Source organism: Saimiri boliviensis, chromosome 7, assembly GCF_048565385.1.
Source record: "Saimiri boliviensis isolate mSaiBol1 chromosome 7, mSaiBol1.pri, whole genome shotgun sequence".
NCBI lineage: Eukaryota > Metazoa > Chordata > Mammalia > Primates > Cebidae > Saimiri > Saimiri boliviensis.
In genome coordinates, this window is record NC_133455.1 from 23,906,282 (window position 1) to 23,921,104 (window position 14,823).

A 14,823-nucleotide genomic window follows, 5' to 3' on the forward strand; every position below is an offset into this window, starting at 1 on the left:
AAATCATTCATAATCCCACTGCTCAGAAATTACCACCGCTGGCCAGGTGTGGTGGCTCATGCCTATAATCCCAGCACTTTCAGAGGCCAAGAGGCAGGCAGATCATCTGAGGTCAGGAGTTCGAGACCAGCCTGGCCAACATGACGAAACCCCATCTCTACTAAAAATTAAAAAATTAGCGAGGTGTGGTGGTGGGTGCTTGTAATCCCAGCTACTCAGGAGGCTGAGGCAGAGAATCACTTGCACCTGGGAGGCGGAGGTTGCAGTGAGCTAAAATCACACCACTGCCCTCCAGCCTGGGCGTCAGAGCAAGACTGCTCATTGTGGAATATTCCTTCTCGTTCTCCCCACCCCTGTGTGTGTGTACAAATAATACTGGCTTAACATTTTATATGTGGTTTTAGGTCATTTAAAAAATAACGTGATACATCTTTATAAATTAAGAAAAACACACCTAAATATATTCTAAATATCACATCATTTAGATTTGAAACATCTAGAATTACAAGTTTCAAAATCAAAATTCAAGCAACAGTTTATTTCTCAATAAGTTCTATAACCACAATAATATTGGATTTACTTATTTATTTGAGACCGAGTGTCACCCAGGCTGGAGTGCAGTGGAGCAATCTCGGCTCACTGTAACCTCCGCCTCCCAGGTTCAAGCAATTCCCCTGCCTCAGCCTCCCAAGGAGCTAGGATTACAGGTGTGTGCCACCACGCCTGGCTAATTTTTGTATTTTTAGTAGCGATGGGGTTTCACCATGTTGGCCATGCTGGTCTTGAATTCCTGAGCTCAGGTGATCCACCTGCCCTAGCGTCCCAAAGTGCTGGGATTACAGGCGTGAGCTACTGTACCCAGCCTCACAATAATATGGTTTATGAGTATCTTGGCAAGTATCCTCAATGATAGTATTAATAGTAAAGACTAAAATTATTTTCATCAACAAATGTGACCACTTAAAGACTCTACTAAAAGTGGTATTATATTGGGTGTGGGTCTGAGAACACCATTTGGGATAATAGTGGTGCTCTGTGTCTCAATAGGGATTTGGGTTACACGGGTATATACCTTCATCAAAACTTTCCAAATGATATACGCAAGGTTAGTGCTTTAGATTGTGTATACTATTTACCGCAAAAGAAAAAATACTGAACGCTAGCTAATGGCAGGTGTGCAAAGTATTTAGGGGGAAATATGCTGATGTCTGCAACCCTCTTTGAAATCTGTCCCCCCCCCAAAATAAGATAGATTAGTGGTGACAGGGAGGGATAGATGACAAAGAAGGATAAGTAATAGGTTAATGGTAGAATCTAGGTAGTGAGTGTTTTCTGTAAAGTTTCTTCTTTTCTCTATGTTTAACACACTTCATCACATAGTGTCGAGGAGAAAAATAATCTGAGATCTATGCTAAAAGGCTCAAGGGATGTCTACAATGAGACACGCGAGATGTAGCAAAAGTGTGTGTAATAAGGATTCTACTTTTGTAGAATAAACAATGATGAAAATACATTCATATATGTATGTGGCTAGCAACCCACATAGCCTCATATGGTTCTAAAACCATGAAGGCAATGACATAAAGACCCCAGGGGAAGGAGGTGGAGAGTGGGAGGTGAGAGGTGAAGGCTGAATATACTTGTGCACATGAAGAAATGCAGGAAGCATGGGCACACCGTTGTTGGCCAGGGTTAGCAGAATTCCAGGTCATTGTCATTTTCTTACAATTTTCTATATCGTTTAAAAGATCCTTTCTACAATGATCATTTATTCTTTATGTAATTATGAACAGAGCCAGGCTTACGTGACAAGGAACCTATTCCCCCAAAGAGAAAAAAGCCTTCATCTTCTGAACTGTACTGAGAGAAACTTCTTGTCCCACTCACAAGTAAAAGTTACATTCTGAGGCAAAGAGAGCAAAGCACATCTTATGGAATCCTGAGTGTCTAGAAAATAACATGGAAGGGAAAACAGAGTTTCATTTTCTATACATGACAGGAAGGAAGAAAAGCGTACAGTAACTTGAAGCATCTCCAATCACTGCGGAATCTTCCATGTTAGATGGTGCTTTCGTCAAGCAGAGACTAAATGAAATAATTTTGTGGCATTTGCAAAAACTACTATTAGAAATGCTTACCCCAGGATCTGTATTTTCAGCTTAAGAAGCAAATGATCACACTGGAAATTTGAGTGATTCTAATAGGGACATGAATGTGATTGCGATCATCCTAGTCATGGGGGCTTTCTTCTTATTTTTCAAGTGAACCCAGCAGCTGAACAATGAATCAGCAAATATTTTCTGAGTATCTACTGTGTGTAAGGCATTATAGGAGGTACCTGGTCCCCAAGTATTTACAATCTGTTTAGAAATATAATGCAATTACAGGAACATTGAACAAGGCACCAGTTCTGGACATAATACCGAATCTTTTAGATGGCTTTTAAGCAGATACCAATAAAAAGATGGTTAATTAGGAAGTTACTTAAAATATTGTTGTGTCTGTGGTGAAAATATGCATGATTTGGCTTCCCCCCAACTGATGGTTTTGATACAGAATATTTATTTTGTTAGTCAAAAGATATGATAGTAGAAGTTGATGGGAGGAAAGTATTCAGATTTTTACCTGGTGTAAGAGTCTTTACAGCAATAATATAAAACCATCCTGGCCAGGTTTAAATTCAAACTTTGATGTGAAAATTAGTGATAGTAAGATCAGTCGCAAAATTAAAAACAAAGATATCTGAAATAAGATCCAAGAAGCAATTTATCTAACCCCATTGTGCACTGAACCCAACATATTACTTGTACACCACTTCACCCATGTTCTAGTGAACCTGCCTACTAATGGAACATGAGAATGAGTCTATTCAAGACTTAATGAGCTTAATTAATTCACACTTAAGACACTCAGGGTAAAAATAATTACTATTGATTGTGATTGTTGCATAAATCTACAGTTGCAACAAAATGGCATGTAACTATATATGCACATTGCACCAACATTATTTGTCCTGGTTTAGAAACTATGCTCTAATTATGTAAGAGGCAACCATTGAGGGATATTTGAGACCTTTCTGTATTATTTTTGTTACTTCTTTTGAGTCTATAATTATCTTAAAATAAAAATCTTTTTTAAATTACCCATATCACTTTGATTCTTTGATATGTTATAAAGTCACGAAAATACATTTGAACCATGGCAAAGTGCTCATCTGAAACATGGTAGAAGCCACTTTCTATAAACATTGAATGAACATGGATATAAGCCGTGAGTCTCTTCCTCATTATCTGACCCGGAGCTCTATTAGTTTGTTTTCACACGGTTGATAAAGACGTATCCGAGACTGGGCAATTTACAAAAGAAACAGATTTCATGGACTCAAAGTTCCACGTGGCTGGGGAGGCCTTACAATCATGGTGGAAGGGGAAAGGCATGTCTCACACAGTGGCAGACAAGAGAAGAGAACAGAATGAGAGCCAAGCCAAAGCGGTTTTCCCTTATAAAACCATCAGATCCCAGGAGACTAGTTCACTACCATGAGAACAGTATGGGGGAAACTGCCCCCATGATTTAATTATCTCCCACTGGGTTCCTCCCACAACATGAGGGAATTACCGGAGCTACAATTCAAGATGAGATTTGGTTAGGGACACAGCCAAACCATATCAGGAGTTTATGGATTTCTGACTAAGTCCCTACTGTGCAACAAACTTGGAGAAAAGAGGCAACTGCCCAGATGATTTGAATAAAATGAGCTTTTAAATGAATCACCTGTGAACTAAATATGCCACCATGTGGACAATGGCAATCAATAGCACGAAGCAAATGCTCACTGAAATCAGCATCGTTATTCACAGTGCTTCAGTTCTTCATTGTGTTTTGTTCATCAAACTCAGCTCCTTCCCAGGTCTTTTCTAATATTTCCAAATAACATGAGTTTTAAAAAACTTTACTTGGAAATTATTATAGATTCACAAGAAGTAGCAGAAAGAGTGCAGAGAGATCCTGTGTACCCTTCATGCAACTTCCCCCAAAGGTAACATACCTGTAAGTGCCAGGAAATTGACATTGGTAAAATCTTCAGACATTATTCAGACTTCATCGGCTGTTACATGCACTCACGTGTATGTGTGTGCATGTGTAATTCTGCGTAACTGTATCACATGTGTAGATTCCTGTAACCACCTTGACAATCCAGATGTACAACTGCTTCCTCATCCTCAAGGAAGTATAGTTATCCTCTATAATCAGAACTTCCACCCTCTCCCTAACTCCTGGCAACCAGCAATTTGTTTGCCATCTCTATAATCATGTCACTTTGAGAAGGACGTATTTATATAAATGGAGTCATATAGTAACAATCTTTTGAAGTTGTCCTTTTCCCCCCTCACTCAGCATAATGCCCTCGGGATCTACCCCAATTGCTGGATTTTTGCTTTTTTTTTTTTTTTTTTTTTTTTTTTGAGACAGCGTTTCACATAGTCACTCAGGCATGATCACAGCTCACTGCAGCCTTCACCTCCCTGGCTCAAGTGATCCTTCCAGCTTAGCCTCCGGAGCATCTGGGACCGCAGGCATGCGCCACCACATCCAGCTAGTTTTTATTGTTTTTTGTAGAGATGGGGTCACACTATGTTGCCCAGGCTGCTCTCGAACTCCTGGTCACAAGGGATTCTCCTACATTGGCCTTCGACAGTGCTGGGAATACCGGCACTAGCCACCATGCCCAGCTCAATTTTCTCTTTCTAAATCTGGAGTAAACTCCATCCAAATAAAGTTTTACCAAAGGAATCTGAAAATTAATTTATAAGAAGGAAGAGCTTCCCCCATTTTTCAAAAAAGCGTAACTATGTATAGGCAAATCTGCATGGTTACTTCTACATGCATTTTGTAAAGCCATGGCGATCAAAAAATGGCACGTGTGACCCTGCTTGACGACCGGCCTATCTGCTGTCTTTCATTGCAAGACCTATGGTGAACACTCCTCTCTATCCATCAACTAAAATATTTTCTCCCAACGAATCATGCTCCTAGAGTTACCACTCTGAGATATCGTGCAAGAATGGCAACTAAAACCAGGACTTTGTTCTGGGCATTCAGATACATTTCAGTCAAGGACAGTGCCATTTTGAGTTACCAGTTGTCAAGGTGACAGTATTCAGGGCTATAGAAATGGATAATTGACTGAATGGATCGATGACAAGCTGTAGCTAGGGTTTCTTCATGGTGCCCGAGGCTTCTGTGAACAGCTACTAAATTATTCTAACAACATCCATAAATGTTTCTGTAAGCTTTTTGGCTGTCTAGGCAGGAGGAGAAACAACCCTTCAACAGATCATGTTTTCTAAATAGAGAACACATGAGATGATTATGCTATTGAAACCCAGAAAACTTGTCCTTGGAAGTCTTTATGCCTATAATTAACTCCTGGAAAGAGACAATAGGTTTGACACTCAAGTTCTGTCTTCCATCTTCCCAGGAGAGCTATACTCTTGTTTACCTGATCATAAAGACAGCTCAGTTTTCACTTCTTAAAATGATCATTACCTGGAACAAGTTGGGCTTACCACATTTAAAAGTAAACACAAGATATCTTGGGTAATGAAGAAAATTTACCAGTAGTCTTACATGTAAGACCAGTTATTACCTATGATTTCCTTCCACATGAGGTCACCATCTATTATTTAAGATCCAATCATGCTAACATGGTAGCCACTAGCCACATGTGGCTATTTAAATTAGTGAAAATTCAGTCAAATTTACAACCCAGTTCCCCAGGCACCAGCTACAGTCCAAGCACTCAGTAATGACATGTGGCCGATGGCTCTTGCCTCAGGCAGTGCTGACAGAGACCAGATCTGTCTTTATTGGAAAGCACGCTGTTCTAGACCAATTTGAAACGAATCAGTAACACTCCCACGTTTTGGTTCTAAATCATCAAACTCACCCCCACTAACAGAAGGGAGACATCTACATGATCATCTTAAATACAATTTTTTTATCAAATAAATTCAGAATCTTATTCACAAGCCCTGTTCTCTCTCCAGGCCTAGCGGAGGCCCAGCATTATAGTCATTTGGAAAGTTCCCAATAGAAAAGAGGTCACCAGGTGTGACCATCTTCAAGTGTTCAAGTCCCGTTACCTTGGATTCCATCAGGCACAGAGGGAGAGCAGGCTGTTAACTATTCCACTTGAGCCATTCAAAACTTGCTTCCCACAGACTTATGGTTCTGTGATGCATGACACCCAGCAACAAGGTATGAGGCGAATCTAGCTCGTGGGGCGGAGCTGAGTTAATAATTTACAGAGGGAGTCAGAGACTGCATCTTATGGCCATCTACCTGTAGGCACACAGGGCCACTTCGGGGAGATAAGAAATGGAAACCCAACCTCCCTTGAGATTACGTTACAGCCACTGCTGATCTTTGATTAGTTGCTTATATTCCTGTCCAGTCACTGACTATTGAAATAATGGCAGGACCCTCAGTGAGCTATGCTTAAAAAAGAAAGAAAGAAAAGAAAATTCTCCCAATCTCTTAGCCTAGGATCCAGCTCCAGGGAACTTCTGCTGGAATCACCTGTTGGCTCTGTTTGGAAAACTTTACATCCTTAAACTTCAGGGAATCAAGTTGATTAGGTAATGTCAAGGTTTCATAATATGGAGATTCTGGACTTTACTTTCATTTTTTTTTTTTATTATTTTCAGATGCAAAGTGATGCAGGGGTAATATCGTCTTATACAAAATCACAAGGTAGCTGATATTGGAGGCGGTTCAGTTACAGATGGGTTTACCATGAAGCTCAGAGTTCATCCCTTCCTGGTCTGGACCTCAATGTATATTCATAAAGTTATATTCTTGTTCTTTCAGGGAACCCCATCTATCACCCACCACATGGTATGCCTCGGGTCCCCAAACTTGAGCCTACTTCTGCAACAGGATCATGGGTAAGAAGAGTACGGACACTGGATTCAGTTCTGGGTTCATTTGAACTCAGACAGCACCCCCTGTTGGATGTAGGACTGTGGGTCGAGCGACTGACCTCAGGATTTGATTTATTAATCCCATTTCATGTATCTCTCTCTCTGTATGTATATCCTATTGGAGAACCCCTAATACAAGCCCTGACTGACAAGAGCAGAAACATAATCATAATTCCCTGGACACTCTAATTTTTGATCAATTAATTTTTTTAAAGAAACTTTTCCACTTTTGTAATAGGTAATATAACATATCCTTGATTTGGTTACAAAGGGACAACCAGAAACAGTATATTAAAAATGTTTTTAAAATATATATAATGTGTGTGTGTATATATATATATATATATATATATATTTCTTTTTCAATTTTTAAATTTATTTTTTTCTTGAGATTGAGTCCTGCTCTGTCACCCAGGCTGGAGCACAGTGCCACTATCTCAGCTCACTGCAACTTCTGCCTTCAGGGTCAAGCAATTCTCCTGCCTCAGCCTCCTGAGTAGCTGGGATTACAAGGCACCCTCCACTGCATCTGGCTAAATGTTGTATTTTTAGTAGAGATAGGGTTTCACCATGTTGGCCAGGCTGGTCTTGAACTCCTGACTTCAAGTGATCCGCCCGCCTCGGCCTCCCAAAGTTCTGGAGTTACAGGCATGGGCCATCACACCTGGCCTATATGATTCTTTATACATTTTTGTATGTCTGAAATGTTTTTAATTGAAAAATAAATCACATATAACCTAACATTCACCGATTTAAAGTATACAATTCATTGTTTTTTAAGTAGAGTTGTTACCTTAGTATCCATGGGGCATTGGTTCTAGGACCTTCAAAAATCCATGGATGCTCAAGTCCCTAATATAAAATGGCATAGTATTTGCATATAACCTATATACATCCTCCTGTACACTTTAAATCATTGCTATGTTACTTATAATACCAAATAGAATGTAAATGCTCTGTAAATAGTTGTTATACTATATTGTCTAGGGAACAATGACAAAATAATGTCTGTACATTCTCATACAGATGAAAATTTTCCCTGAATACTTTTGATCCAAGGTTGGGTGGATTCATGGAAGTGGAATCCATGAATATGGAGGGACTACTGTAGATTCACATTGTTGTGCAATCATCATCACTATTTAATTCAAGAACATTTCCATGACCCCCGAAAGAAATCCTATATCCATTACCTATTATCTCCCTTTTCCCCACCCTAGCATCTGGAAACCACTAATCTGCTGTCTCTATAGATTTGCCTATCATGGACTTTTCATATGATATGTGACACATCATATAATATGTGACCTTTCATGGCTGGCTTCTTTCACTTAGCATTGCGTCTTCAAGGCTTATCCATGTTATAGCGTAAACCAGTACACTTCATTCTTATTGCCACATAATTTCTCTTGTATGGATATAGCACATTTTGTTTATTCACCAGTTGATGGACATTTGGGCTTTTTTCCCACTTTTTGGCTATTGCAAAGAAAGCTGCTATGAACATTCATGTGCACATTTTTGTGTGGACTTACATTTTCCCTTCTCTTGGATATATACCTAGGAGTGGAATTGCTGGGTTATGTGCTAACTCTTATGCTGAACTTTTTAAGGACCTGCCAAATTGTTTTCCAAACTGGCCATGTCATTTTACATTCCCACCAACAACGTATGAGGTTTGCAATTTCTCCAGATTCTTGCCAACACCTGCTCTTGTTGTTCACCTTCTTTATTCTAGCCAAGCAAGTTGATGTGCATCGCATTGTGGTTTTGATTTACATTTCACTGATGACTAATGATGCTAAGCATCTTTTCATGTGTATTTGCCATTTCTATACCTTCTTTGGAGAACTGTCTATGCAAATCCTTTGCCCATTTTCAAGCTGGGCTCTTTGTCTTTTTGTTGTTGAGCTGTAGATGCTCCTTATATATTCTGGATACTAGACCTTTATCAGACACTGTATATGATTTACAAATATTTTCTCTCATTCTATAGGTTGTCTTTTCACCTTCTTGATAGTATTCTTTAAAACGCAAAAGATTTAAATTTTGACGAAGCCTAATTTATCTATTTTTTCCCTTTCATTTCTTGTGTTTTAAGTATAATATCTAAGAAATCACTGGATAGTCCAAGGTCACAAAGATTTACACCTGGGTTTTCTTCTAAGAGTTTATAGTTAATCCATTTTGCATAAAGTTTTGTATATTATGTGAAGGGGAGGTCTAACTTTATTACATTGCATATGACATGTTGTTCCAGCATCATTTGTTAAAAAACTGTTCTTTCTCCCATTGAATTATCTTGGCTCCCTTGTTTAAAATCAATTGGCCATAAACATAGCCGTTTACATCTGAACTTTTAATTCTATTCCATTGATCTACATGTCTGTCCTTATGTCCGTACCACAGTCTTGATTACTATAGCTTTGTAGTCAGTTTTAAAATCAGTAAATATAAAACATCCACTTTTCTTTTCCTTTTCTTTCGATGGTTTTGGCCATTCTGGGTTCCTTGCATTTCCATGAATTTTATCATCAGCCTATCAATTTCTGCAAATAAGCCAGATAGTATTTTAACAGGGATGGCACTGAATGTGAAGGTCAATTTGGGGAGTATTGACATCTTAATGATATTAAGTCTTCCAATCTATGAGCATAGAATATCTTTCCATGTATTTAATTCTTCTTCAATTTCTTTCAATGACACTTTATAGTTTCCAGTTTTCAAGTCCTACACTTCTTTTGCTAACTTTATTCCTAAGTATTTTATTCTTCCTGATGTTTCTGTAAGTAGAATTATTTTAATTTCATTTTCAGAATCTTCATTGCCAGCATACAAAAATATAATTGACTTTTGTATATTGCTCTTGTATCCAGCAACCTTGTCGAACTCATTTATTAGCTGTAACAGTTTTTTTGGTGTCATATTTTTGAGTTTAAAAAGAGGTCAGGTCAGCATCGACTGTCATATATCATGTTGATAGTATGTGGCCTTAATGTGATGTGATGAAAATAACACCCTGCCTCTGTGGTCTTCCCAATAACCCATAACACCAATATAATGATGAGATGAACATCAGACAAATTTAAATATTGGGGCAACCTACAAAATGCCTGCCTTGCATTCCTCAAAATTGTCAAGGTCATCCTTGACAAGCAAAGTCTGAGAAATTGTCACAGCCAAGAGAAGCCAAAGGAGACATGATGACTAAATGTAAGGTAATTTGTATGGGTGAAACATGGAACAGAAAAGGGACATTAGGTAAAAACTAAAGAAATAGCTTACGTAATACACCTAGTGCAATGCCTCGCACATTGCTCAATGAACAGAAGTCCCCAGAGAGTCAGCTAGACAGAGACTAGCTCCCAACCCACTCCTCAGTTTCCCAGACTTCCTCTTGAAAAGTGACCACTTCAATAATGTTTTCTATGTTCTTTCAGTCATTCCATTCATCAATATGTATACATATATGTAAGTACATTTATTGCTTAAAACACATGCAAGTGGGAGCATATAATATACACACACTCTAGTCCCTGCTTTTGATTTTTTTCCTTATTCTCTCACTGTGATCACTCAATTCTGTTAAAATATCTCCAGTGGCATATGGGTTGGGGGTTGGGGATAGCATGAGTACCTAGGTGTCTGTAGAAAACTTACAAATAATAGACCAGGCGTGGTGGCTCGTGCCTGTAATCCCAGCACTTTGGGAGGCAGATCACGAGGTCAGGAGATAGAGACCATCCTGGCCAACATGGTGAAAACCCATCTCTACTAAAAATACAAAAATTAGCTGGGTGTGGTGGCATACACCTGTAACCCCAGCTACTTGGGAGGCTGAGGCAGGAGAATCACTTGACTCTGGGAGGCAGAGATTGCAGTGAGCCGAGATCATGCCACTGTACTCTAGCCTGGTGACAGACTGAGACTCCATCCCCAAAAAATAAAAAAAGGGGGAAGAAAATTTACAAGTAATAAATCAATTAAGTTAGCCTGCTTTTTATTATCACCAGGGGCCAGCAATTTTAAGCAATTTCAGTGATAAAATATTCTTCCACAAAAAGAATTTTTTGTTGAACCAAGTTCTAAATGATTGCTGTGGTTTCTGCTGAGTTATAGTAATGAACATATAAACTTCACATGATTTCGTTTTGTTGATTATTCCTTAAAAAGCATTGGATTCCACACAGAAGTTAACCTGGAGAATGTCTAGTTATGTTAACATCCCCTGGCACATAAAAATTTACCTACATGTGCTCATTTTCTGAGCAAGTTATCGAATTCACATTGTTTGAGCTTACTGTGTTTCTAGTCCTTGTGATACTACATATTTTTTACTTTATACACTAGATTACAAATAACTAATGATAGCTAGATGCAATTTTTTCTTTTTCAGAGTTAATTTTTGCGTATGTGATGTTATTTATTTATTTATTTATTATTATTATTTTTTTTTTTTGTAGAGATGGGATCTTGCTTTGTTCCTCAGACTGGTCTTGAACCCCTGGCTTCAAGTGATCTTTCCAACTTGGCCTCCCAAAGTGCTGGGATAACAGGTGTGAGCCATTGTGCCTGGGCCTTATGTGATGTTTTAAATAAGGTTAATCAGTCATAAAAATATTTGGAAAGAGGTCCAATTAGCCTGACCACCAAGCTTCGAAATTGTCTCTGGGCCAGGTACAGTGGCTCACACCTATAGTCCCAGCACTTTCAGAGGCCAAGGTGGGAGGATTACTTGAAGTCAGGAGTTCAAGACCAGCCTGGGCAACATAGAGAGTTCCTGTCTCTACAAAAAAATTAAAAATTAGCCAGGCATGGTGGTGTGCACCTGTGGTCCCAGTTTCTTGGGAGGGTGAGGTGGGAAGATCGCTTGAACACAGGAGATCAGGGCGGCAGTGAGCCTTGTTGTTCAAACCACTGCATTCCACCCCGTGTGACAGAGCATGACCCTGTCTAAAAAAAAAAAAAAAAAAAGCCTCCTGAAGATCTTCACACAGAAATTGTAGAGAAAATCATAATCCACGCAAGAGAAAAATTAAAGGAAATAAATATACACTTTTTTTAAAAAAAAGAATCAGGGCTGGATGTGGTGGCTCACGCCTGTAATCCCAACACTTTGGGAGGCAGAATGAGGCAGATCACTTGAGGTCAGGAGTTTGAGACCAGCCTGGACAACATGGTGAAACCCTGTCTCTGCTAAAAATATAAAAACTGGCTGAGCATAGTGGTGCATGCCTGTAGTCCCAGCTACTTGGGAGCCTGAGGCAAGAGAACCACTTGAACCCGGGAGGTGGAAGTTGCAGCAAGCCAAGATCGTGCCACTGCACTCCAGCCTGGATGACAGAGTGAGACTTTGTCTCAAAAAAGAATCCAATTTCAAAGAAGAGTGGCTGAAAAATGAGAACATACTGATTTTACTGAAGGAGATCAAGTACGTATTTAAATGCTTTGATGATTTCTACAAAAAACTAGAGGCTTGTTCTGAAACAAAGGACAAAATAATATCAATGCCATGAAAGACTGAATATACAGATGATCAATGATCAGCTCATATACAAAACCAGAAATCTGACCCACAGCCTGCAGCAACCTACACAGAAAGCCAGCCCATTTTCTATAGTAACCAGTCCAGTAAGCCAGCAGACTACAAGTCACACTTGCAAGAAATCAGACCACTAACTCCAGTAATAACCCAGGGAGTCAAACAGCAAACCTTAGAACAATCAGCCTAAGGTAGCTAGTACTTGATTCATCACTGACAACGTCCCTAGTTTTTAATCCCTGCTTTCTACTTAGGACCAACTAGCGTGGCCCAAATATGCACCGCTAACCAATCACAGAGGATGCCCTGCTTCTGGCTGGCCCCCCCCTACAGCTTCCCATGCAAACAGCTTCCAATCAGGGCACACCTGAAGCCTCCCTCCTTTTCCCCAGTATGAAACTTTTCTACTCTTCTGCTTGCCATTGCGTCTCTACCAAAAATGCATGCAATAGTCACTGAGTCCCTTGCTAAAGTAAACTCTGAATATTTGTTTATTCTCATTTTGTTGGTCTTCATTTATTTCCACAATTGCTATCATTCAGCCATTTTAACTGTTTTTTTTGCAGAAATTCTTAGCAAATGTAATAGAAATATATGATGAATTCTCTAGTGAAGATATCTTAGTGGAAAATTTTCAACAATGGAGCATGTGAAAACTGCAATAATTAATCTGAAGAAATAAAGACTTAGACAATATTGCCATTTCTGGAATGTGCTGTGAAAAGGAATTTTATTTTTTTTAGATGGAATGCTGAAATCTGGCTTTTGTTTTCTTTTTTGAAATAGAGTCTCACTCTGTCGCCTAGGCTGGAGTGCAGTGGCGTGATCTAGGCTTACTGCAATCTCTACCTCCCAGGTTCAAGCAATTCTCCTGCCTCAGCCTCATTAGTAGCTGGGATTATAGGTGCCCACCACTTTGCCTAGCTAATTTTTGTTATTTTTTGGTAGAGACGGGGTTTTGCCATGTTGTCCAGGCTGGTCTTGAACTCCTGACCTCAAGTGATCCGCCCACCTCGGCCTCCCAAAGCGCTGAGATTACAGACATGAGTCACCGCACCCAGCCACAAAAAGGAATTTTTATGAATCTCTAACAACCTTATCCTTAAGACTTCCCCCAACCATTTATATACCTGTTGCTTTCTATCTGCTGAACATGCATATGCAAAAAGGATCAATGTTGATAAAATCATTGACAGATTTGCCAGAGTTGAAAACAGAAACTAGTAAGAAATATGTAGATAGAACTTTTCAATCTTTGGTCAAAAAATACATGAATGTAATTTAAAAAGACGAATCCATTATTACTTCTCCCATTTTGTACTGCAATACTTAATTTTGAATTTGTTTCTATTACTGCATGATTTTATATATCCAAAGTTCAATAAAACACCTCACTGTCTCTACTTCTTTTCTGGCTGTTAGTGTTACTTGTTTCATTTCATGACTATTGCTGAAAATAGTTTTGTTGTAGAGAAGAGGGGTGTTAAAAAGGATCTCTTGCCAGCGTGGTGGCTCATGCCTGTAATCCCAGCACTTTGGGAGGCTGAGGCAGGTGGATTGCCTGAGGTCAGGAGTTTGAGACCAGCCTGGCCAAAATGGTGAAATCCCATCTCTCCTAAAAATACAAAAATCAGCCAGGCATAGTGGCAGGTGCCTGTAATCCTAGCTACTTGGGAGGCTGAGGCAGGAGAATCTGTTGAACTGGGGAGGTGGAGGTTGCAACGAGCTGAGACTGTGCCACTGAACTCCAGCCTGGGCAACAGGGCAAGACTCCATCTTAAAAAAAAAAAAAAAAGCTGGGCACGGTGGCTCAAGCCTGTAATCCCAGCACTTTGGGAGGCCGAGGCGGGTGGATCACGAGGTTGAGAGACCGAGACCATCCTGGTCAACATGGTGAAACCCCGTCTCTACTAAATTAGCTGGGCATGGTGGCGTGTGCCTGTAATCCCAGCTACTCAGGAGGCTGAGGCAGGAGAATTGCCTGAACCCAGGAGGCGGAGGTTGCGGTGAGCCGAGATCGCGCCATTGCACTCCAGCCTGGGTAACAAGAGCGAAACTCCGTCTCAAAAATAAATAAATACATAAATAAATAAATAATTAAAAAAATAATAAAATAAAAAGACCTCTTACAGGCGTGTGATTCTGTAGGTATGCCACTGTATTGCCTAACGTGCTTTTAAATGGATATTATATGGATTAACCACAGAAGATTGAACCAGGCCCTAGAGCAGGCGTCCCCAAACTTTTTACACAGGGGGCCAGTTCACTGTCCCTCAGACCGTTGGAGGGCTGCCA

At 39.7% G+C, this 14,823-nt stretch overlaps 1 protein-coding gene across 1 annotated transcript in view; it reads right to left on the reverse strand.

The window, feature by feature from the left end:
* MYO1H (myosin IH) overlaps positions 1–6,216 on the reverse strand; it is a 111,825-nt gene extending 105,609 nt beyond the window's left edge. Inside the window, exon 1 of the mRNA XM_003932273.3 lies at positions 6,147–6,216. Within this exon, the coding sequence (XP_003932322.2) occupies positions 6,147–6,158 (12 nt within the window). The 5' untranslated portion in view covers positions 6,159–6,216. The remainder of the gene's footprint in view (positions 1–6,146) is intronic.
* Between the last annotated feature and the right edge of the window lie 8,607 nt (positions 6,217–14,823).